At 40.5% G+C, this 25,996-nt stretch overlaps 1 protein-coding gene across 1 annotated transcript; it reads right to left on the bottom strand.

The window, feature by feature from the left end:
* On the bottom strand, positions 1-25,996 carry nploc4 (NPL4 homolog, ubiquitin recognition factor). Its single transcript, XM_056297184.1, has 17 exons — positions 25,864-25,996; positions 25,052-25,132; positions 21,300-21,409; positions 20,079-20,321; positions 18,604-18,652; positions 17,297-17,391; positions 16,709-16,832; positions 14,631-14,810; positions 9,439-9,525; positions 8,759-8,830; positions 8,534-8,660; positions 7,046-7,206; positions 6,569-6,640; positions 6,223-6,315; positions 3,907-4,023; positions 3,307-3,409; positions 1-3,199 (listed from the first exon to the last, which is right to left on the bottom strand). The coding sequence occupies exons 1-17, from the start codon at positions 25,876-25,878 to the stop codon at positions 3,039-3,041; spliced, it is 1,890 nt and encodes a 629-aa protein (XP_056153159.1). The 5' UTR covers positions 25,879-25,996; the 3' UTR covers positions 1-3,038.

The raw sequence follows: 25,996 nt of genomic DNA on the forward strand, positions 1-25,996 counted from the left end.
GATAGGATTTTTTTATTTTATTTATTATTATTTCGTTTCAAATCCAGCTCTACAGCATACACCTTTTACGTGTCCCCCGTCAGCTCGGTGGGTAGCGGGGACATCGCTCCAAGAGCCTGCTTGCTCAGCAAACCTCCCCTGGATTAATAAAAGGTGTTAAAAAAAACAAAACAAAACAAAAAGAACAGAAAATAAAACAAAAAAAAAACACAGCCATTCTTTGACATCAGATTCAAGAATCCACACAGGGGCGTGAATGGAAAGAACGGGCAAAACAAAATATTTTTTCCAACCATTTTCTGAAATCAGTCTACAACTAAAAAATATATACTCACTTCATCCATGGAATTACTTTCAAGCTCTTAGAAAAAAAGCACACATCTCATAAATAGATTAACTCGCAGCCCATGACTCCCCCTCTTAACTGAAAAGCCCCCCCCCCCTCCTTCCCTCCCCAGTAGCTAACCCCGATAGAGCAGAAGACCTGAAGGGACCTGTTCAGTCCTCTTGGCATTGGGAACCAGCTCTGGAGAGATGGAGTTGGTGGAAAGGTGAGGTATTCAATGCACACGGTGTTGAAATTGTGAATTTCGGTTGGAGGAATCAAATCAGTCGTATTAAAATATTAGAAAGAAAACGTTTTGAAAGGTCTGAGTCCACACTTAAATCAGTAGTCAGCAGCAAAATGACCGGGGCAGTGCCGTCAGGGTGATTGCTTTCGCCGTGGAAATTGTAAAAGGAGGATTCTTCCTCAAAAGAGGTGACTTTACGGAAGGAAAGTAGCCTGGCAGCTGTTGATTTTGAGTATTACTTATCTGCTACCCCATATTTGTATATCTATATATATATATATATATATAAAAAAATTGATGGACATTGGTGGAAAATAAATGTATACGTAATGCAAACGCAGGGCAGTATTGGGCCACATACCTCATATAAATGTGAAGTTAGTGTCATATCGGCATTACATGGATCATTGACATCATCTTAAAAAATACTGTAGAGTCCTAAATGTTAACCCCTTGCATTTTGAATGAGACTGAAAAAAAAAAGAGGACTTAAAATACTTTGGTAAATTGTTAAATACATGAACAGCTCTATGCCCACACACTTGGGTATTCTAATAACCAAAATCTTGGCAGGGATCATCTAAATGACCCCCCCCCCACACACACACACGACTGCAGCAGGAACCTGGCCGGGTGACTACTCTCTGTGGGGCTGAACGGTTTGGAGAACGAGGTGAAAGAACATTTAACTGACCTAAGTGGATAATAAACACATGTGAGGATGTGTGACAAAAACTGAACTTTCATTAACAAACATGAAAAATAACCTCTGCAATTTACTCGTACACTATGAAAATGATTTCTCATATCTCAATATTAATTCAAATATCCTTGATGCAGAGAGGAACGGCTTTACACACTATTCCAGTAAGCTTGTGTGTGACTGTATAGTTAGTGACCTAATAACTCTGGCACAATCAAAAGGGAGAATTGCTTGACTTGGTCTTCAGTTTCTGCACCGATTAAACCACTGGGAACTAACTTCACAAAAAACGGAAGTGGTGGGGGATCAACTGTAATACCTCCCATTGAAAAGGCTCGGGTTTCTTGCTTTTGTGTAGAGAACGGTTAAGACCAAACACGGAAAATACTGACTGCAACAGGTCCTTTTTTTAAGCTCACCGTCCCTCGAGCTTTTCCCTCCAACCAGTTTTGTCTTACTTCCAGATGTACAGCACATTGGAACAATCGGTGGGGGTTTGTAATGTTCGGCATCTTTCTATACCCCCCCGGTGACTTTTGACCCTAGCGCTTTCCATGCCAAAGTCTTTGAAGACTAAGTTACGGTCCGACTTCTCTGGACTGGAGCCATTGAAGGAGAGAAGAGAAACGCAGATTGAGAGTGACACAAAGAAAGTGGGGAGCACCATTTGTTTCTACGAGCACCTCATGGCTAATACAGTGTGAGTCAGTAAGGGCATGGTGATAACTGGAGCCTTGGGGAATACGACTGGAAAAATAAAGCTGATAAAAAATAGGCTACATATTATGCTTGCTCGAGTTCAAAATAACAAACCCACAAAGCTACAATCCAAAAAGAAAAGAAGGGCAATCTCTCATGAAGCCACCCCCAGGGAGCAGGACATGAGTCCAGCAAGGTAATAAATTATCACCGAGGAAACCTGAGCCAACATCAGATCTACAAATGGGGCGGGGGCGGGGGGGTAGACATGCTGCTCTTGCTATAGCTTTTTCTAAATCTGAGATTTGAGTTTTTATCATTTTCATTTAACCTACAACTAAAAATGTACACTCAGTTCTTTAGTGGAATTACTCTGAAACACCCGTTCCCGTTCAAGTCTGGGGTCACACCACTGATTGTGAGGGGCTGTGAAAGGGAGAGATCTATAAAAACCTGACTGAGCAACGTCCACAACAAAGACTCAAAATGTCAAGACACTGTTACAAGCTGACAATATGATGAAAAACAAAAAACAACACAAAACAACTTTAGTGATATCATCCCTCAAATGACACACCACAGATTTCCAGAATATATTGTGAGAGTGGGGCACTGATGTGAGAGAGAACATCCAAACACTAGAGTCTGTGCTGTCGTCCTGAGTCACAGCAATATTTATTCAAACCAAGCCGGGATTATTTCGGAGCCATGGGTGGAACAAAGAAGCCTTAGCCAAAGTGCTTTAATTAAACGTACCCCGCCAATCTTGAGAGCCACTTGGAGATGGATACGAGAATACAGTCATCAGTTTTACTTTATTTACTCTATGAATTTGGTGTAAACAAGTGCATCCTTTTGCGCTTCTACCCCACAACAATCTGCGCATCGGGAAGGACAGAAAGGCTAGGGGGGGTGGGGTTGGAAAATACAGGGCATCCAAATCTCGCAACTGGTCCCGGTGCGACGATGTCATTTGCGAGTTAAGTGAGGGGCTGGGCAGGGCTGAATAAGACTGGGGAAGGGGCTGTTGGAAGCAGGGTGAAGAGGATGTGGACGGGGGGGCTTTAACTGCGAGGCAGGCTGCATATTTCACAGTGCTCTTTGCCAGGCTGGTTCATGAAGGTGCAGTGGAGACAGGACCACATGGCTGAGGAGGAAGCAGGGACAGAGGGGCCGCCCATGGCCCCATACTCCAGAGAGCTTGATGGCTGCCCACCTACCGTACCTGAGGAGACAGGGGCAGAGAGAGTGGCAGAAGACATGATTTGGAAGATCAGCACATGATCAACTGTTAGAGTAACGGACTGTACTGTTTCATAAGCAGGGACTTACTGCACAGCTGCTCGATGGTGGCCCACTGCTCTGACTTCTTCCAGGTCTGTGCCAAGTTCTCATTAGACGTTTTCACTGCATCCAGTAGGAGCCCAATGCTGTCCTGCAAAAAACAACATATATGCTATGACCAATTCACAGAAGATGCTCAGCTAAAACACTTGGCAAGCTCAGACCCTGTTGTGGTGGATATCAGGGACTGGATCTGGATATAATTGGAGACACACAGGTAAGGTCAAACAGTCCACCATTAAGTCTGTTATACAACATCATATGTCAGCCCAGAAAATTACATCATGGCTGCGTTATGGCAGTTTTGACAATGATTAATCCACAACAACGTTCTCACCAAGTTCAAAGCAATGACAGACATTACTGATATTTCCAGAGGGGCTACGACCCATTTGAAAATAGAACCAGCAAGAACAAAGGAGACCGAGTAAAAACATCCTGGCAATTAAAACACCAATAACCACTCCCAGACTGGAGAAACATGTGGTCTTAATCCAATCCGGTTTGCTGTATGTTAAACGTAACAACAAAACAATGTGTGCTCGTCTCGCTTTGTATATAACTATGCATTAGCTTGTATTAGCTTACTCTTAGGGGCATGACATCATTGGTGACCAAGAAGAGAAGCAGATGGAAGTCAGACACAATATCCAAGAATGAAGAGGAAGTGCACTGGGACAGGTACGTTGCTAAACTGTGGAAATCCTGTGTTCATAAATTGGAAAAGAGAACGTGGTTAATACGTCAGGTTTTCTCTGACCACACAAGGACTACGGAATTCATCATTTTTTTTCTGGCACTTAAGAGTGGTTGACAATGCTGAAATAAAGCAGAGATCTTAAACCAGCCGATGGAAATCAAAGCAACACAATAAACGACAGGCCTTGCATGCCTAAAAGCACACGAGTCATTATTTAGGCTGTACATTTACATAAACAATAATAAACAGTCTTTAAAGCAACGAATGCACTGTGGAACTTGGTTAGCCATAACCTCTCAGGAATAGAAATTACTCCAAAATATGAAATTTTTGGAAAAGTATAATTCAGTTCCAGAACAAAGCTTATTCAAATTATGAAAGGTACCTGCACACTAGAGATGTAATGGTACACTGGGCCGATGGTTCGGTATGTATCACGGTTTTTGAGCCACAGTAATGGCACAGTTTCAGTATCTTTAAACAATGAACTCTTTATTTTGCCTATAGACAAAACTTTCCATTTAGAAAAATGGCAGCATGACCGTCTAGGCCTGGTTTCTGTCGCTACTGTATGAAATCGAGGGGCGAAAAACATTGAAACTGCTTATCTTTGACAACCTGGAGGTGCCTTGCCTTGCCTTCTATATCTACATATAAAGCGAAAGTGTATGTTTGTATGTTTGCTTAAAACTCCAGAAATACTCATTGTAGAAAAAAAGAAAAGGTATCTAGAATCAGCACTTCCCAAGGATTGCACAGTTTGAAAAATATTTCAAAAACCAAGTAAAAAATTTGATTTATTTGCAAAATTGAGTTTATTTTGTGGCGCTTTGTGGCGGTGGGTCTGCGGCGATTAATACACACATTGGCAAAGAAGCTTGATGAATGGATTGAAAATTATAACATTAGATAATTTTCATTAACAAGATTCGTTTATTTGATAATCGTTTATCACATGTATCATATCATAAATTATCCTATATTTCATAATCACTTATATCGTAAAGATCTGATAATTTTGGTTGTTTTGGTGAGAACATTTTCCCCGGGCAACGCTGGGGAGCTATTCTAGTTTTAAATAAAGAGGGTACATACTTGTACAGGCAATATCAAATTTAAAAAAGAGCATAAAGTGCAACACAACATCAAGTTGATACCCTATATGCGATATCGATTCCTTTATGTCGAGGTTCTAGATAGGGTGTCTGTGTTAATTCGTTTCCAACTTCTCTACATGATATTTCATATGGTTTGGGAATTACTTTGCTGCATAAATGTGTGTGGGAGGGGACATTGTAACGCGGTTCAATTTTTTTTCCCTATCAGGTGATGAAATCCAGAGTCAGTAACCACCAAAGGTGGGTGCAAATCTTTGGCTATGAACACTGTTTTTCTTATTTGTTTTTCTGAATTTGTCACAAATTGTTGTTGGAGGGCAGCAGCAAGAGACTGTTGTGTTTTCGCTAATGACTGGACTCTCCTTGCTCCACCTGCAAGGACCATGGCCGAGTTATGGCGAAGTAAATGACACATCATGTTAGAAGTGTTTCCACTCGAGTAGCCGACAGTGGTAAAGCAAAGCTTGAAAACTGTACTGTTTACGGTCTTCTTAGCCTCATCATTGCATTGCATGCTGAACCAACATGTTCCCACACAGCGGATTTGAAAGACGGTGGTGCCTCTTCAAATTTGCTTCTCTTTGTCTCGCTAGCGCTCGTCATTGTCACGTTGAAGCTGAGAGAATATGTGTTTGCAGTTTCTCTCTCTTCTCCAGCCTGTATTTGCACACGGAGCGCTGATAGGCTCAGGGGAAATTCTGGTAGGCTCTAGAGATGTTCTGTGAATCTGAATGCACAACATGTGTGTAGTCTGCAACGCAGCACGCTAGTTATAGCTAAAATGACAAGCATATCATAATACCGCAGTTCACGTGCGTGTATTGAACCGTAGGGGCCGTACCGAACAGGCCGACAACATACTGTATACCATTGCATCCCTACTGCACACACGCCAATAGTTACAGTTAAAATGCTAACACTGTCAGAATCAACAAGGATATTCCAACAAATGGGTGTATTTGCTTAATTTTTGATTGCCTGTTTGTTTTTGTTTTTTTTGTTCATCGTTATGCCTGATCAACAAGATTGGTTGATTCAGAGGTGAGGTCTGTATCAACAAGCTTCTGTCTCGTGTAAATGTGTTACTTGTGTCTCTCCCAGGACGTCTCGATTCTCTATGGGGAAGCGTTGTGTGGAGGAGAAGGTGTACTGGGGATCCTTGGGGAAAGTGGTAGTTATCTGTAAAGAAAAAAGAAAACAAGGAATTTATCCAGAGACATGGAGTTAACCTTATAAGAGAGACCAAAACGTGAAATGCACTTACAGTACTGATTACATCACCAAGAATGTAAACACAAATTAAGTATGTGCAAACTGAACTGAATGAAAAAGTTTAAAGTGCTCTACATGCCAAACTTGAGCTCTTCCTTATAGAGGAATTTTGATTTTTTTTTAAATCCCCTAAATATAGAAAATGTTACATTATACTCACGTCTATAATAAGGTACTCCACGGGAAGAGGCCGAGCAAGAAATGTGACATCATTTCCAAATTTGTCTTTGTCCTGACAAGAGCACAGACAGAAAAGCATATTTATTGCAGACAAATTTCGATCCTGGTGGACAATAAAGATATATTTTATTCTATTCTGACATCTTGATGAAACGGCTGTTTCTGCCCTTGCCAGTAGAAAATTAAGAGTAATCATTAATTCGCAAACACTCGGAAGATTGTCTCAGACAAGTATAGAGTGCTGTTTGTGGTCATCCCTCTGCTCAATAGGCCCATGGTTTGGATCATTTGAACAAATGTGAATTTGACACAATCCAACCTCAGGAAAGGACATTATGTGTGGATGATAATGCCAGCTTTATGAAAATTGTGTGTTGTGTACATTGGTTTCTGCGTGTTGTGTATATTAATGCAGATTTCAACCCGAGTGTTGGGCGCAATATAAATAGGTTTTTACCTTGAAAAAGACATCTGGTACATACTGCTCAGGGCTGGACTCTTTAGCATAGCCTAGCTCTGGGGCATCTCTGCAAGGCAATAGGCACTCGTCTCTCACCAGAGCCATGCACTGGTTGGATACCTGGTAACCCTCAAAGTGAACCTGGTTGTCTGGACCACCTACAAACAGGGCACAAAGGTAGACCAACACATTTAGCTGTGGAATTTCTGTATTTTGGCAAAGTCATAACATTTTGCCTTATGAGCAATTAAATTATTCCTATTTCTATGTGAATCAATATTAGATGTAGAGAAGGGTAAGGGTATACTGCCTGAAGCAAAAGTTCAGTTTGGTCAAACTTTTATAGCTTGTGGCATTTGTTCTCAAGTTTCTGCACAGTGAACCACTACCAACTGTTCTGACAATATAATAATTAATAATATAATCATGACATTTACATCGTGCTTTTCTAGATACCCAAAGCGCTCAATATATGGTAACTTCAGCTTCTAAATACTTATTGAGCCTTAAAAATAACAAAAACGCCAACCAAAGTGTACAAAACTAAATGATAAAACACATCACCATTAATTCACAGCATGATTAAATTGTCAATAGCGGAAACACAAAAATAGGCAACTACCCTAAACAAGTAAAACAGAGTGAATGCCTGGGCTTCAGGCTCTACTTGTTTGTACATGGATGGCATCAGCGTTGGCTGCCTAACCTTTACTGACACAAGTCTTAACAGTGAGATTGCAACTCAGTTCTGTGCTTTTCAGCAGGACTGATGAGGCTGTTCATCTTTATATTAAAAAGGAAACACGGGCCCTAACACTTACATTGCGCATTCATTTTCCTGACATTGACATCATAAGCCAATGGGCCGCAGCGATCTCCAATCTAATCTATTAGTTTTCTCAAATGGACTCAGATCTATCTGCTTATCGGAGCAAGGACAACTCAGGGGCAATATTTCATAATCTTGGACACACTAAATGCACTAAAATGGATTTTCAAATCCGTAGATTGCAATAAAGTGGGCAATATGGGAGTAGGTAAATTACAGAAGGCTGGGGCCTACAGTGAAATTTTAATAAAGAATGTTAAAATTCAAAAAAGTCAACGACTTATCGATGATCACTAAATTGTATGTTCATACTCAACTAATCTATGTGAACTTGCACGAAAAAATTGGGGCATAGAAAAATACTTGGTCTTATGCTGCTTCTGACACAGAACCTCTCTAACTTTGTCATAAGTGGAATTGATTCTTTTGGCATCGTTCCAAAATTAATGACTCAAAATAGTACAAGTGCAGAGCAAATAACTTATTTGAGCATTCCCTCTCAAATTATGAGTCATGGTAGATAAAAAGAAAAATGTAAGTCTCCCTGTATTTACCAACAGGAAGTGTTGTTGATGCCCAATGCGTTCTTACTTTAAACAAGAAGCGAGGAAGCTGGTCTCTGCTGCAGGTCTACTCATCGCAGGTCAACATCTTACCTGTTGCTACTACCGTGACAAATTTGGAGCCAAAATGTCCTTCTCTGGAGAGTCTACAGGGGTTTGACTGTTGATTCTGGAAGAATCCAGCTGTGATGCATTCCTCTGCACTTAGATAGTACGAGTCCTGCCAAAAGTAGGGATAAAATTACCACAGATGAAAAACAAGAATGTTAAACTTATTTTACGAGACACACAACTGCCTAAAGTTGGATGAATCCTCACATTGTTTCTCGAGTAGCGAACAGTGCCTATCCTCGTGTCCTCAGACAGCAAGTCAGTAAAAATCCAGCCCACCTACATACCAGAGGAAAGAAAACCTTTGAATATCAACAAAATCACATACATCATTCAAAATCATCAATTTCAAACATTACAATTTAGAAAACGTGATACAAAAGTACAGTAGCACCACAACCAGGTTATAAAAAGGCAAACGTGTCTACATGTAAAGTTCTTTATAAGGTACTGCCCCACCCCTTTGAAAATAATGCATAAAGTAAAAAAAGCATGTGCGATATAAGGTCTTGAAACATTTATGGCCACTTCAACATGTGGAAGCTCTTTGAGCCATCAGTATGAGAAGTTTCAGGAATTCTGGGAATGCCACGATACTGACGAGGTTCTTATGCACCTTGACAGGGCAGCCCAATATCTCCGAATACTGACAAGCTAGTCTGCAGGAAAAGGAGACTGGCAATATATGGATAAGGTTCCAAAGATTTGTATTGTGCTGTATTGGGAGGAAGCCTACACAAGACTACTAACAAGACGGGAATCCACCTAGTCAATGACGTCTGCATTAAGAGTAATACTAATACATGTATGTTATAGTATAAGTTTTCATTTGCTTTTCTGAAGTTAAAGGTGGTGTAAAATAACGCTGAGGACAGGAGTAGTCCAACCTTGCACAGGCCAAGTTTGGAAGCGATTTCCTCCACAGCTGCAGCCTTTGGATCGTCCAACAATTCCAGACTGTTCTGAGTGGCATTCTGAAACACAGTAGCCAAGAATGATGGCATATAAATATGAAACAACAAGAATGAAAAGGGTAAAACATGGTCACAAATATTGATTGGTATAAAAGTTTATGACTACACAACGAGATGACAACGATTATAACAACTTACGGAACACAGATGCAGCTAAAAGAACATTGACAAGCGATCAAACGACTTCAAACTGTAGTACTAATCTGTAGTGCAGCCACAGTCACAGTCTGAAAGTTCATGACTGCTCTACAGGTGTGTATTTAGATATCCTTTAGGGTGCATCTACTGTCCCCTTTTGGCTGCCCAAGTTTATTACAACTCTATAGGGGACCAGAAGACTTACAAGCATAGTTTAAATCTCTTTTTTTATATCCATGCCTTTGTTGAAGACATCCAAACACCACTTATTAAGTTTCCTTTATTAATCCCCTTGGGGGAATTCAGTTACTGCAAATCAACCCATCCTAGCTGTGATCTGTGTAGCTAGGAACAGTGGGCTGCTGCCTTCATGCTGCGCCCGGGGACCAACTCCAGTTCTTTTCTCATTGCCTTGCTCAGGGGCACAGACAGGAGTATTAACCCTAATATGCATGTTTCATTTGATGGAGGGGGAAACCGGAGCACCCAGAAAAAAACCCACCGCAGACACTGGGAGAACATGCAAACTCCACACAAGGACAACCTGGGACGACCCCCCCCCCCCCAAGGTTGGACAACCCTGGGGTTCGAACCCAGGACCTACTTGCTGTGAGGCGACAGCGCTAACCACTGGGCCACTATGCCACCCAGTATTAAAGTGGCGGGTAACTGAGCTCAAATCTGTGTTTTGGGATACCTATACCCCAGGAAAACATATCAGTAACCACCCAGCCAATTCTGTATGATTAAAAATGTTGCGAAGTATATAAAACAAAGCTTCAAAAACGTGTAAAAATCTGCAGCGTCCACTGGTTTCCGACTCTGGGGGTGTGGCACCGAAAGGAAGACAGCGACGTCACCAAGGAAGCCGGCCAAAAAAATCAAGAAAGGAAAAGGGAAAAATACCCAAAAACGGTCTAACTCCGCAAATCAGTTCTATACATGGTTCAACACATTTTAACATGTCAACAGCAATACATCTCCCACATTTATAAAGTATTTTGAAGCAAATCTGTCAATTTGGTTACCCTGCTCTTTAAGAAATACTTCAGTATTCACTTCAGTATTAGGGAACTCTCACTGGGCTTTAACACGGACCGATCGAGCCATCATTTCAACCTTCAAAAACCATAATATATCTCCTTTTCAAAAACAGGAGTATTACAATACATTCAGATAGGTTCCAACGGGGAAAAAAGTCACAAGCTATGTTCTTTATCAAGTTAAACGATTTTATTTGTACCTCTGCAAATGTGTTTACCCGTCTGTGCCATTGACTGTCAAATGACAGGTTTGTTTACACTACATCTAGCCAACACAGCCACAGTCAACATCACAGGACTTCTGAGCAACAGAACCTCAGCAATCAGGAAGACTTTGTCATTTCACTTCATGCACTTGTGCACATAAAATGAAACAAAATGCTGTTTCCCCCAGCCCACAGCAGTACAACACAAAGACAAAAATGCATCCAAAAACTACAAGAACACACATATCCAAACTAACACATAGCCCCCGGTCTCACAAGTGTGAAAGTTTACAGGTGGTTGAGATTTACTGTATCAACTGCAAAAATTCGATTTCTATGTAAACATAAAATATATGAATATACAGACAGGTGACAAATTAAAGGAAAAACCACCATCAAGTGTCTTAGTAAGGTCTTGGGCCACCATGAGCCTCCAAAACAGTTTCAATGTTCCTTGTCATAGACTCTACAAGTCTCTGAACTCTACTGGAGGGATGGACACCATTCTTCCAAAAGATATTCCCTCATTTCGCATTTTGATGATGGTGGTAGAGAGCGCTGTCTAACATGTTGGTCCAAAATCTCCTATAAGTGTTCAACTGGGTTGAGATCTGATGACTGTGAAGGCCACAGCATATGATTGACATCATTTTCATACTCATCAAACCATTCAGTGATCCCCTGTGCCCTGCGGATGGGGGCATTGTCGTCCTGTATGAGACCACTCCCATCAGGATAGGAATGCTTCGTCATACAATAAAGGTGATTACTCAGAATAACTTTGTATTGATTTGTCCCTTTTAGAGGCCAAGTAGACCCAAGCCATGCCAGGAAAATGGCCCCCACAGCATAACAGAGCCCCAGGACACCCTCACTGTAGAGGTCAAGCATTCAGGTTTTTCCCTTTAATTTGTCACCCGTCTGTATGTGTGACTGTGCTTTGAGCGTCTTGTTTTGCCATATTTTCCGGACTACAAGTCGCACCGCAGTGCAAGTCGCACTCAGCAAAAAACATTGTTGTGAGGGGGGGAAAAGTCGCTTCGGTGTGCAAGTCGCATTTATATGGCGGTACAGTATTTACAATTGAACTACAAGTTTAAACAGTGCCATCTAGTGGCCTTGGTTGAAATGTAGTACATTCCTCCGACAAAACTACATTGTACAGGTTGCTTTGGATATAAGTCACAAGACGAGCCAGACAAGTAAATTAAACAGCGACTTATGGTCTGGGAAATACGGAGATTTAAACAACTGTCCTACAGGAATAAATTGAAGCCCTGAAAGAAGATTCAGCTATGCGGCAAATTTCTCAACACTGAGGCGATTAAGTGACATTTTTGCATGTATTACTCTAAACTTCACCTCAGCTCACTAAAATGAAGCGGGGGTTCAGAGTGACCCTATTCTTTAAGCATCTTTGTCTTATCACAAGCAACTGTTTAACACACCAAGAGCTAATCACTATCTGTGGTTGCATGATCATGGAATTTATCCCAGTTTAATACACAGTGTCCATTTTCAAATTCTGTATTTTCTCCAAACTTGATTTTCTCCCCTTTTCATCCCAATTTTAACATGTCCAATTACTTGTTCTCCCATGGCTCCATCATTGCATGACCCCTACAGTGGCTGAGGAGGATGTAGACTTCCATGTGCATCCTCCAACCAATACACGTGGAGCCAGCCAACCACTTCTTTTCATCTGCCAGCTGCGGGTTTTCCTGAGGGAGTGTAATGTGTTAGGAGGCTCGTGTCATTTTTCTCTAGATTAAACTGCATCCGTCCTTTTTTTTTTGTGGTCCATATTTGCGTCTAAATTTGTGTCTTCGTTTGATAGCTGGGGGAGCTGGTGCTGGATCGGCTGGGAGAGCTTGGTCTGCTGCGTCCGGTGGGCCCAGGGACCACAGCCCTGCCTGGAGCTGCACCCGAAGAGAAAACATAGAGGGCGGTCTAACAGGACGCGGAAGCGGGGCAAGCTAAGCTAACTGCTAGCCTATGCAGACTGGCAGTTCCGATAACACCGAGGGCGATCTGGCGGTGGCCTCGGCTAGCATTGACTGTGTTTTTGGTGTCGTCATGTGGAGTGTGGGAAGGTGTGTCGAAGGTGTCTGGCTGGGAGAGCTAGCGTTGGATCCACTGGCGTAAATATAGGTGGTGCAGCCGGTGCAGTGGCACCAGGGCCCGTCGCTAGGGGGGGCCCGTCAATATTTCTGCATGCATTGTCCTAGTCCAATGTTGCGTGTCTGTTTTGAGCATGTGATGATAGCTTGTTTAGCGCGCGCAATATCATTTACCTATCTAGCCTACATAAGTAACGTTAGAAAAATAAAATCAAGCAAGCAAGCATGAGTTACACACATAAAAGTGGATGTAAAAAGAGGAAGGAGAGCAAGGAAAAAAAGGACAGCTGCCATGTGTGCTGCGTGCGTGCCAAACCATGCAATCTACCAGGTTTTGAGTGTGATGTGTGCTCCCGTTACTGTTGAATGACAAGGCTATTAAGCTATATTACAGCCTAGTTGCTTTGTTGACTTGTTTCATTGCCTTGTCGACTGATTTGATTTGGAGACCGTCTGTTTAGGTTTCCGAACTCTGTCCGTGGTGCGTCCGCTCTCCGTGGTTCTGAAGTGTAGCCAATCTTTGACATACTGACCTTTACAATAACTCATCTGTGTAAACTTTGTCTTTTACTTTGATATTTCTATTTTATTTGTTATATTTTATGCTCTGAAGCACTTTGTGATTGTATATCTGTGAAAGGTGCTATACAAATAAATTACTAAAATTACTTACTAAACCCACCTATGGTGGTGGTGGTGTGTGTGTGTGTGAGCGAGTGAGAGAGAGACGGGGGGGGGGGGTCTACGAGGGTTGCTTGCACCAGGGCCCATAATAAATATGTTACGCCAGTGGTTGGATCGGCTGTGGGAGCCTGGTCTGCTGCGTCCGGTGGGCCTGGGGACCATGGCCCTGCCTGGAGCTGCACACGAGGAGGAAACACCAAGGGCAGTCTAACAGGACGCAGAGGCGGGGCAGGCCAAGCTAACTACTAGCCCATGCAGACCAGCAGTTCTGACAGTCATCCTGGTGTTCACTCTCTTGGATAGTGATTTTTATATATACATATATATATACGTTGTATATATGCATTTTTGTACTTTGGATATGTGTTTTTGTCTTTGTGTTGCACTGTCGTGGGCTGGGGGAAACAATATTTCGTTTCATTTCATGTGTGCAGGTGCATGAAATGAAATGAAATGACAAATAAATGTTCCTGATCCCCCACTACCTGTGCGAGTTATGAATTGCAATGGGAGGATATAGCAGGTTCCAGCCAACTTCTTTGAGTTAATTCGAAGATTTTAGTAGGTATTCCAATATGATTTGTGCTAAGTCATATTGTTCATCATATTTGTCACACAATAACACCATAGATGAAAACTGTTCTTCACAACAAACATTATAATATGTAATGACTGGGGATAAATCTACCCATAATATCTATTTGTTTCTGTATTGGGGAAGGACAATATTTTTCCAAATGAATTTATGTAATCTCTGAATCTGACAAGACCTGCAAATCAACAAACCTTTTTTTTTTTACATTTTCCCACACATTTCCAGACTCACCAATCCCACATTTCTGTGGGAATCCCGTATAAATAAACAAACAAACAAATAAATAAATAAATTCAGACAGTCAGTAGGTTGCACTCACCTGTGGTGGTTCATAAATGGCAGCCACCTCAGCTCTGATGCCGAGAGGGATGTCTTTGTGCTCAGTGTACTTGCCGTACAAGTAACCCATTCTCTGGCTCCCTGTCTTCCTCCAGAAGTCCAGGAAGCGGTCAGCAATAGTGTGGTTCTCAAACATGATGTTATCCACATGCCTGTATTTCTGCAATTAGCACAAAGAAAAAAACACTTTCAGGATTCTGTTGAGTCAAAAATGAATAATTGTGTCACGGGTATTTAAATTTAAGTCATTCATTCTCTGGATTATGAAGAGGGATTTACATGACCCCTCTGTGCGTCATAATAGTCAGTCTCTTCTGTCACCTTCTACCTACTATATTGAATCTCTAATCACTGTTATTGTTAGGATATTATGGTGCTGACACTAGGACACATTACTGTTGATCTCATGTAATTTTTATGATTTAGAGCTGCTACAAGGAGTTTGTAATTCGGGAAACAATATTAAGAATGAGAAAGGAATGGGATAGTTATCTATCTAAATGCATTTGAAGTTTTGACTACAATTTGCACAAAATGGCAAAGGAGTGTATGCCGGCAGTTAAGGTCCACAGTGCAGCTGGTATGACAAGTTCAATTGGTTAACATCGGTCTATAAGGAAAGTAAATCAAAATTCCACAGAACAAAATTTGCAAAGCCAATTTCTTTAGTTTGGCATCTGTTTTGTTGAATTCAAAATCACCCCAGGCAAGCAAAGACAGAGCATAGGATTAAATTTTGTCACAGATTTAGAGATTTATTGCTTTGTCATCACCTTGCTGACTGCTGGCACCCATATTTTTAGACTATTATTTACTATAACACAAGTTGTTAGTCCAAGTTGCAGTGTAACCTTGCACTTGCACTAAAAGCGCCATGAGTGACAAAAGCAGCCAGTTGCCAAAGCAGCAGCAACAAGCACTGCCAGCGCCCGGAGCAACAATTACATTGAGCTGGGGTTAACTTTATGTAAATTAGCAATGGTGCACTGAAGGGATTTCGTCCTGCTGAAACATCTTTACTATCTTCATTACAAACTTATTAGGCTATTGGGCACAACTATACTTGAGGTCTGCAGCACAGCATGAAAAACCTGCCCCCCTGGTGACGACCATTACGTGGCTGGCAGTAAACGACTAGCCTCCAGAGTGAAAGCTTGTGCTCACGGCACTTTTGGTGTGAGTGCAGGGTAATACCAAACATGCTGCCACAAAGTGTAAACAATTAATGATGCCATTCATGCAGGCACTAAGATATGAAATTTTTTCATAAATTGATGGCCATTTGGGACCCTTACTTAGAACATATTGGACCCACGCTGTCGTCTTCAATATTACAAGGGTTTCCTAAACCGGCCTAGCCTGTCCCTGTACCTTTTCTATTGCAAAACCAGTTTTCCTGTAACCTTGCTATCTGTTGACACATTTATTTAATTGATGTTGCCTTTCTCTGTAAGGGATGGTGAGGGTTGGGGATGGAGATAATACCCACTATTTTTTTATCTTTTACTTCTTACTCTTAATCATTTTGTCATGTCTGAGCTGTTGTGTTGTATACGAAAATGTAATAAAGATATTCTAAAAAAAAGAAAAAGAAAAAAAGATGGGGATAGGCACTGGTAACAGTAGACAGCATTTCACATGCATTTTAAGACCATCATCTCAAATGATATATTGTCAATTCCTAGTATTTCTTAGTTGAGTTCTTTTACAAGCGTGTTCTAACATATCTGCTTGCTAGCCACAGCAACTTAACTTTCTCCTCAAACTCCCTGCTACCCCTGTTCTTCTTCTGCATCTAGCTCCTGTACTACCTAACTGTATTTATATATTAGCTAATGTTTTCAATACATCAGCAATAAAAACTATCAAGAAGTACAGTTGTTTGCATGCAAGTCTTCAAGATTGTAATTTCAAACAATATAGGTCTAACTTGTTGAGTTGTTTTGGATGAGCACGGCAGCTGAACATCAACAGTGTGAAGTGCAAATGTAAACACTGTGTAGAGGCACTTAAATCCAAGACAGTGTGGCAAGCACAGTGCTATGGGACTGTACATACTTGTCTGTTGAGGGTGATGGCACTGGGCTGGCATTTGGTGCAGATTCCTTCTGGCCAGGGAGGGTGGCCCTCACAACCTGATTTAATTTTGCAGCTTATGTTCTCCAATGCTGCAAACTTCCCTCTGCAGAAGACGATAATTAGGAGGATGTAGGGCTGGGCGATGTTGGACAAAATCAAATATGATATTTTTGACCAAATACCTCGATGTTGATATTTTGATGTCATTATAGAAATGACTATTGTTGCTCTCAAATAATATTTACACAATAACATTTTTGATAAATACTCATTAGTAATGTGGATATTATGTCCAAACAGGTAGAGAAAAATAATACAACAGCTAGAACAGTCTAATAATTTCAGGAAATTTCATCTCTTTACTGTAATGCAGCCTTTAAAACCAGGAAAAGACAACACTTATGTCATATCACGATATCCAAAATCCCAGATAATATCTAGTCTTATATCACGATATTGATATAATACCGATATATTGCCCTGCCCTAGGAGGATGTTAGTATTTCAGGTACAGGAGGTCAGTGTTTGCAAATGAGGAATTCCACAATAAATTATGATGTATCTCACTTGTCTGAGCCACCAGTCAGCTTGCGAATGTAGGCGTGGAATGACATGTGCTTGACAGGTGGGTCTAGGTGGTTCAGGTAGTCTTCGTCAAAAGGCTGGGGAAAAAAAGGTGTAAGAATAAGTCAGCGTATAGTTGACAAAATACAGGCTAAACATTTTTCCATACACATTAGTGCTAACATTATGATCTGAAAAAGCAAAGCAAGTTGACAGAAAAGGGCAGGGCAAGTTGAATCGGCAAAGTTCTGCTGAGTGTGCTGATCTGGTTGGGAGTTGTTCCTTATCTGATGCGAGGGTCTAAGGACAGGATGTCATGTTGCTGTAAACCCCCTTGAGGCAAATTTGTGATATTGAATATTGGGCTATACAAATAAAACTGACTTGACCTCAGCCACATATTAAACCACCTTTACAACTATAAACTAATCACAATTGTCCCTGCTTCAGGGTGGGCTATTTAACTAGGAGAACCCAATTGTGCTTCTATCTATCTATCTATCTATCTATCTATCTATCTATCTATCTATCTATCTATCTATCTATCTATCTATCTATCTATCTATATATCTCTCTCGTTATATATATATAAAGCAAGAGTGTATGTTTGTATGTTCGCTTAAAACTCCAGAAATACTCATTGTAGAACAAAAAGAAAGGTATCTTTAGAATCAGCACTTTCCAAGGATTGCAGAGTTCGAAAAATGTTTGAAAAACCAAGTTAAAAATTTGATTTATTTGTGAAAGAGGCATTCCAACGATGCTTTGTGGAGACTTCCGGCATTTCCTTCCAGGGGTCAAGGGAGGCACTACACCTAACATTGTCAAAGCTAGCCTGAAAGCACGCAACGTGATTTACCCTGAGGCGCTTGAAAGCACTGAGTGATTAATACACACATTGGCAAAGAAGCTCGATGAATGGTTTGAAAATTATGACATTTGATCATTTTAGTTAATAAGATTCGTTTATTCGACATTCGTTTATCACATGTATCATATTATAAATTATCCTAGATTTCATCATCGATTATATCGTCTTGGTTATTTTGGTGAGAACATTTTCCCCGGGCAACGCCAGGTACCTCTGCTAGTCTTATATATGCCTACCTGCCACCTCTTTGGATCTGCTCTATGTACTGTCTATAAAGAGATTGTGCTTTGTTAATATTTTAGTCCACACTAGGAGCAGCCTGCATACAATGACCCATTCAACTCCAAAGCTTAAAGTCATATCACCATATTAAAAAAATAAAATATATACTTCAAATACATGAATCGTCCTTATTGAAATGTGAGATGTATACACTTACCTCTAATGGTACACAGTGTACACACTTTCCAAGGGCACCATGTCGGCACCTGCAACAATCATTTAATTAATAAATCAACCTTTTTCAAATATATACATCGCTGATTTCAAATGTATACAACTTCTAAAATTACTCTTAAAAAAAAGTCAGTTGTAATTAAAGATGCACTGATTGCAATTTTCTTAGCTGATTCCAATTTCTGATGTTTTAAAAGTCTGTCCTGCCTTTTCAGATTTTGGCCGATTCGGATTTTGTTTTCTACCCTGAGAGCAGGATAAGCCGTTCAGATAATGGATGGAGAACTATAATTGACAGCATACACAAACATTTTTGTGACATTTCTTTAACGGAAATTTCAATTCTGTGTTCATAATAAAACACTGACTATTAAATAACTTTTGCATTTTCTCCAAAATTGCACCAGGTTACAGGACCTTCTCTCACTCAAATCTCAAAATAAAAAAGTGCTCTACGTTACTGGATAGAGATTTTTTTTTTGTCCAAATAAAATCTAGGCTGCATTCGATCAATGCCATTGTTATCGACAGCAAAATCAGTATTCGATTTTTTTTTTTGCCCTGGGAGACGGTAAACGGCAGTTGGCAATATGGCATGGAAATATTTAAGATTTCATGGAAAAGTCTACACTGACAAAAAGCCTTATTTCTTTTTTCTTTTTGTGAGCAACCGATTGCACTTTGAAAGTGTATTTGTAGCCAGTTTATGTCAATAAAAAGGACATACCTTGAAGTCCAATTTTACCTTTGTCTCTCAATAGCATAATTACAATAACGTCTAATGATAGCATGTGATAAAGACAATTAATAATAACAAAAAAATACAAGCAATTTAGTTTTTATAGTCTAGATCTGTAATCTATTTGATTATTGCACAGCCCCCTGCCATAGCGTCAAATACCTTTGAATACTTGCTGCCGAATACATGACGGCAAAAAAAAAAAAAGATGTTCGGGACAACTCTAAATAAAATCCAACTGAAAATTAATTGCAGTATATCCCCACTTGATCTAACATGTTTTACTTTCCCAGGGTAAACGACAGTTTTTGATTACATGTTTTACCATTTGTGTGTGTGGCTGTGACGTTACTGTCTGTGTCGCTGTATCTGTGACGTGAACAATCGTGCAGCGCATTTGTGTAAATCTGGTCGGCACAGAATCAGATATATCTGAGACTGACCAGCTGGTCACCGGTCATGGTCGATCAAGCTGAAAACTGGCTGGTGACTGGAATCGGTTGATCGATCAGCGCATCTCTAATTGTAAAACTCGAAACATGACAAAGCCCTTTCATAATTTTACACTAAAACGTCTTTTTGTGGTGCCTAGTCAACCTAATTATAGAAACAGTCTGAATCCTTGAATATGGTTATGTAGTCAATATTAATTATTACAGTGATGTGTAAAATGGACTGCATTTTATATAGCGCTTTTCTAGTCTACCCCTTTCTCTTACAGCTGTGGATCTCTGTTCCTGTAGATCTTGCCATCCTGCTTGGCCAGATACTGATCAATCTCATCTTCTTGGACCTGGGTTGCAGAGTGGGAGCGAGGCATAAAAGAGGATGAGGAGGAGGATGGAGCAGAGAAGGAGGAGGTTGAAGGTACTGATGAAGATGAGTGAGGGGTGGCTGTATCCATGACTTCTCCCGAGGACCCTGAGGAGCTCGAGGGGAAGAGGAATAACATGTCCCCATGCCTACAGAGGGAGACGAGCACAAGTAAGAGTTTAACAAACTTGGTAACACTTTCTATGAAGCTTGCATCTATAACGCCCTATAAGCATCTATAACACCCTATATGTGTAGCTATAAGTCATTGTAAGATTCATTATAACCATGTATACGCCCTCACAACACCTCATAACCACTTTTATGATACATTATGTCAATTTAAAACAGATGTATGCATTATAAATGTCATCATTAGCCTTTTTATCTGTCAAATGTCATAATGCATCATAGCCAACTTGTTTTGCTGAAGTTGTGTAGAGATGCATAATTAGACTTCAGTGCTATTTCACAGTCTTCAGCCATAGCTGTTAGTCATTGTAATACACATTATAGGAAAGTATGGGCATTATAGATGCAATAGATGCTTATAGGGTGTTATAGATGCTTATAGGGCATTATAGACGCAAGCTTCATAGAAAGTGTTACCACAAACTTTTCTTGAGCATTTATAAAAGTGAACAATTTTTCATCAAGCTGCATCACTAATCCAGCCATACTCCAAATTTAAATATACTGCAAGACTCCTAAGGTTTTGATAACTGAACTGCAAACTTTCTAATAACATTGCAGTTATCTTTTCATGACTAATATGTAGCCATTTATATTTGAATGTCTGATTTGATCAAATCTATTTTTTTTCTTTCCAAGTTTAAGTTCTAACTGGAACTTTAACTTAGGTTCATATAATAAGGGACTGAGATGGTTATTTTAGGTATTATTTCTTTAAAAGTGTTACATCTATCAGCAGTTGAGCTTGAGGTTAAACATTTGTCAGAATAAAACAAATCACTTTTTCCATGACATTTCCCAAACTTTTTGAGTAAGTAAATGTTCTTTAAAGGACTGGGGAGTACCTATAAGCACCTATAAGTATCAAATGCAAGCCATTTTATCCATTAAATAACAACCATGACTGGTTCTGACAACAATTCGTTACAACTCACTTTATCTTGAGCAGGCTGAGGGTCTTGTTCTGGGACAGGATCTCTCCTGTTTTGTTGCGGTTAAGGTAAATGGAGAAGCCATTGGAGTTGAATCCAAACTCTTTGGCCACCTGAGAAAGAAGAGAGTGGTGTCCAAGTTTAGCCAAACTGAAAATGAACTCTAATAACCAAGCATAATTTTACCTGAACTGAGAAATTCGACAACACTTCAGATCAGGTATTTCCTGCACAGGGAAATTTTTGACAACTGCCAGAGCTTCTTCTCCTTTTACCAAAGTAGGGGGGAAAAAAACTAGGTCACCTGCTATCTGCCTTTTGGCAAAATACAGCAACCCAACTGGCCACAGGCCAAGTGTAACTAACAAATCAGTAATAATCTACATGAGAGAAACAGTAGCAGAAACGTCCTCATTGGCTGTGTATGCAAGACCTCTGACTGCTTCTTGCTTGGCTATAATCAACAACTATTACAAACTTGCTGGTTTTGATGCAAGGTCTTTTTTTTAGACTGTTCTGTTGAAAATGATCATAGAAAGCAATTTTTTTTCTATTATTAGTATGGTCTGAAGAAAAACAACATATTGAATCTGAAAAGCATTTGCCATTCATCCATCCATTATCCAAGCCACTTATCCTGCTCTTAGGGTTGCGGGGATGCTGGAGCCTATCCCCGCAGTCATTGGGCGGCAGGCGGCGAGACACCCTGGACAGGCCACCAGGCCATTACAGGGCCATAAGCCATCAAAATAATCTGGGTTTTTGCTAATGCTTGAGGGTAAAATAGGGATGCTGATGTTTCTGGTCTGGTTTTGCAATTCATTAGGACAATAAAAGTAAAATTCATGGATTCATGCAAATTGCAATACTGAAGATTCACATGCAAACAAATGTCAGTATTATTGCTGGCACGTTTAAAACAACAGCTTCTTCTTCTTCTTTCAGACTGTTCCCTGTTTCTCAGGGGTCACCACAGCGGATTTTAGTTTCCATCGGTACCCTGTGAGGGCACAGCACCAATGGTGGCCGTTGTTAACCTGGGCCTCGACCGATCCGGTATGGAGCCTCGACCGATCCGGTATGGTCTTGTCAATCCGCATAATGATTTGGCAAAATTTTACATCAGATGCCCTTCCTGACACAACCACTAACCCTATGGATGGGGGGGGGGGGATTTAAGACAACAGCTAATACACAAAAATCCAAACAGTAGACACTTTTGCAGTCACCCATTTTTATGGTTACTGTCACGTTGGACTTCTCTTGGAAAAATATATGCCGCATAGCATTTTCAGTCTTCAGTATAACAACTAAATTTAAGATAAGGCAGTAAGTAGAGCAGCAAGTTTTAAGAAGAAACAAAAGTTGTTGTGGCTGGCAAGCAGACGGTAGAAAAGCTTGTCAAAGACCTTTACCAATAGACACAACATCAATAGCCGAAACCAAAGTTCAGCTACGTTTGTTTTCCGTTTGGCAGCGGGGAAGGTAACAATTTAACAGCACTGGTGAACCCAGTTTGATTTCAAACAGATCTCTGGAATTAGGAGTGCTCGCACATTAAACCAACAATAATATACAATGGTAAACAACAACCTTCAGGATAGAAAAAAGAAAAAGAAAAATGTAGACCCTTAGAAAATGTATGTACCTGTGTAAACAGGTATTCAAATCTTCACTTACAAATGATGCCAACCATCATATCCAAGCAAGCAGATGACCTGCTTGGAGGCTGAGAAAGTGGACCAGTAGGAACTGTATATAAGGTCACTCTAGAGCAAGCCAATTTCAGTGCTATTAAGAGCACTACAAGTCTGCCAGCCAAGAAAGTATCCTGTGGCACTTTAACAATCTGCAAATCTCATTTCAGACAGGAATGAAAGCCAATGTTGGTGTTATTTCATTATATGAGATAACTTTCTTCAACAACCAATGGTAAACATCATCTGATCTTCAGTATAAAACATGTGTCAGTGACTTTTCACTATAACTGTCTCATGAGGCACTTAACATATTCCAAAAATATTGATAATATATAGACAGTGCCACAAGTGTCATGACCTTTGATGTCATTTACATCTACAGCCATCTGGTAATGACGATTTAAGCACTTGAAACTCCCCAAACACCAACTGATGGATATTAGCGAGCAATCTGTCAAACTACATGTCATTGTCAAATGTTTGTCTCATTACAGTTGGCAATTTTTCCGTTTCTCATTTCAAGATCAATGGTATTAGAACTGTGAGGCAAATTTCAAGTGAGTAAATATAACACCCTTGAGCATGAAGTGGTGAGTATAGAGCATTTCCTGTAGCACAAGGACAGTTTTTCGATAAAGAAAATCACTGTCAGTTGCTTTCATAATGTCTCTTTTAGAAACAGCCTGCAGAGCACAGACTAATTTCCACAATCACCATTTTCTCATATAGTGGCTGCATCTTCTTCTTTCGGCTTGTTCCCTGTTTTTCGGGTCACCGCAGCGGATTTTACAGTTTCCATCAGTACCCTGTCAGGGCACAGCACCAATGGTGGCCGTTGTTAACCCAGACCTTGACCGATCCGGCATGGAGCCTCGATCGATCCGGTATGGTCTTGTCAATCTGCATACTGACTTGGCAAAATTTTACGTCAGATGCCCTTCCTAAGACAACCACTAACCCTATACACAGGAGTACATGCAAAGCGCTAGATTCCATCCCAGTATTCATGGACTTACACCCATGCCTGTTGCATCATATATAGTGGCTACATGCACGTTGTTAAGTAACAACTGATTTGCAGGCAACATAACCCTGCGTTGACAAAGACACATGAATTTTTAATAATGAACTGCTGCAACACGCCACTAAAACCAGGCTGGTGAACCACGCTTCTATTTTAGGATTCAAAATTCAATGATGGCAAAAATTAAACTCCTTTTAAAGTCAGTATTAGTGTGCAATTTGTTGTGACCAACTGGACAAGGATAAAATCTTCTTTTTTTTTTATAAATCACAGTCTTCATTTTCAGATCAGTTCCATATTTGTTTGTCATACACTTCCTTACAAATTTGATTATCTAGAATGGATGTGTAATTTACAATGCAATTATAAGGTAACAATACCAACTGGAAGACACTCATGACTGGTGTGGTGGGGACTGGGATGTAAAGCATTATCTAACACACAGCTGTGATACTATATTGAATGCACATGCCATACTCTAAACACAAAACTTCCCACTGAGCCACAGGGAAGGGGCAGCACAGGGTAGTAATGCAGCACTGCACCCCTCTGGTCCTTTCTGCAGAGGTTCATGCATAAATTAACACTGAGTAGGGGAAGGCAAAACCCAGGGAATCACAGGCGTAATTTTAACAACTTAGCTCTCAATGACAGCATCATTGCAGAGCTACAAGATAGAAAGATCAGTGCCAAGTGTTCCACAGGAGAAAGCATGCATGTGTTCTACAAAACTGTACTTAATACTGTAAGTGGGAGTGTCAAGATGACACTCAGAACAGCCCCAGGACATGTTAGAAAAAAATAAATGTTAAGACTGTCTAAGAATGAATACCATCTGAAGCCCATCGGGTTTTATTAATGTACAAGATCTATTCTGGACCTCATAAACCTTTTGTGTTTTTGTCTGTATGTTGCACTGCTGTGGGCCGGGGGGGAAACGGCATTTCGTTTCACTTCATGTGCGCAAGTACATGAGGTGAAATTACAAAGTGTTCCTAATTCCTGATATAGTTACATTCCCCAAACAGTACCTTTTTTAGAAAAGCAGAAGCAGTTTCCCTCTTGGTAGAAGGAATTTTCTTCATCCCATCTGGCGACTGTACCCGGATGATCTGAAGAAAGAAAGACGAAGACACTAGAGATTAAATGCGCTCAGGGGTTTGTCATCTTAAATTATCGGAATGTGTGGGCTCTTACGTCAGCCACTTATAGAAAATATCAGAACAGCTAGGAAATCGACCAAAAGCTGTGATCGTCTAATACCCAATGAGTCACACAATGAAAACAACTCCTGCGCTGACAGGAGTATTATCGCCAACAGTGTGACAACGATGACAATGCAAAACTGAAATGTTGGTTTGTGAGCTCGCTTCTTTCGGAGAAACGATGTGAAATTATCGAGGAAGTGCGAATGGTTCACTAATAATTAACCGGTGGTTAGCTTAGCTAACTTTCATTTGGCGTTAAGACTTCCATACGAAGTCATTCGAAAATGTTAACTTATCAACCTACAAACATCCAAGCGTCTATGGTGACCACAGATGTGTTTTGCTCTGACTACTGAGCTAAACCAAAATTTCAGCTACATACCCGACATTGTCATTTGCGAATAGTTATTCATTTCATTCAGACGTCGCAAGCTAGCTAAAAAAAAAAAGAAGCTAACATTAGCCGGTTAGCTAACAAACCAGGCCGCGGTCAGTCCTTAGCTACCGCTTGCTAGCTAACGTGAGCTGGCAAGCTAATTCTGCTGCCTCATCACTCCGGACTTCAGCTAATAAGCTAATTCCCATTAGCTGACTGATTCCTCACTGCCAACAATGTAAGCTTCCGTTATACTCACAATATTATCAGCCATATTGCTCGGGTGAATGTTCCCGATATGTGTCGTAGTGTTTTCAAACAGACAACGGCAACTGAAAATGAAACGTAAAGCTGCTATCTCAAATAGTGTCAACGAAACTCCATCCCAGTAC

The sequence above is a fragment of the Lampris incognitus genome, chromosome 17 (genome assembly GCF_029633865.1).
Source record: "Lampris incognitus isolate fLamInc1 chromosome 17, fLamInc1.hap2, whole genome shotgun sequence".
In the NCBI taxonomy this organism is placed as follows: Eukaryota; Metazoa; Chordata; class Actinopteri; order Lampriformes; family Lampridae; genus Lampris; species Lampris incognitus.

Bases quoted from the DNA above. Each gene is read 5' to 3' on its own strand.
- nploc4 (XM_056297184.1), bottom strand. The intron at 7,207-8,533 runs GTAAGATGTTGA...CCCTGTTTGTAG, and splicing joins TGTCACGGTAGTAGCAACAG to GTGGTCCAGACAACCAGGTT. The intron at 6,316-6,568 runs GTGAGTATAATG...TTTTCTTTACAG, and splicing joins TGGAGTACCTTATTATAGAC to ATAACTACCACTTTCCCCAA.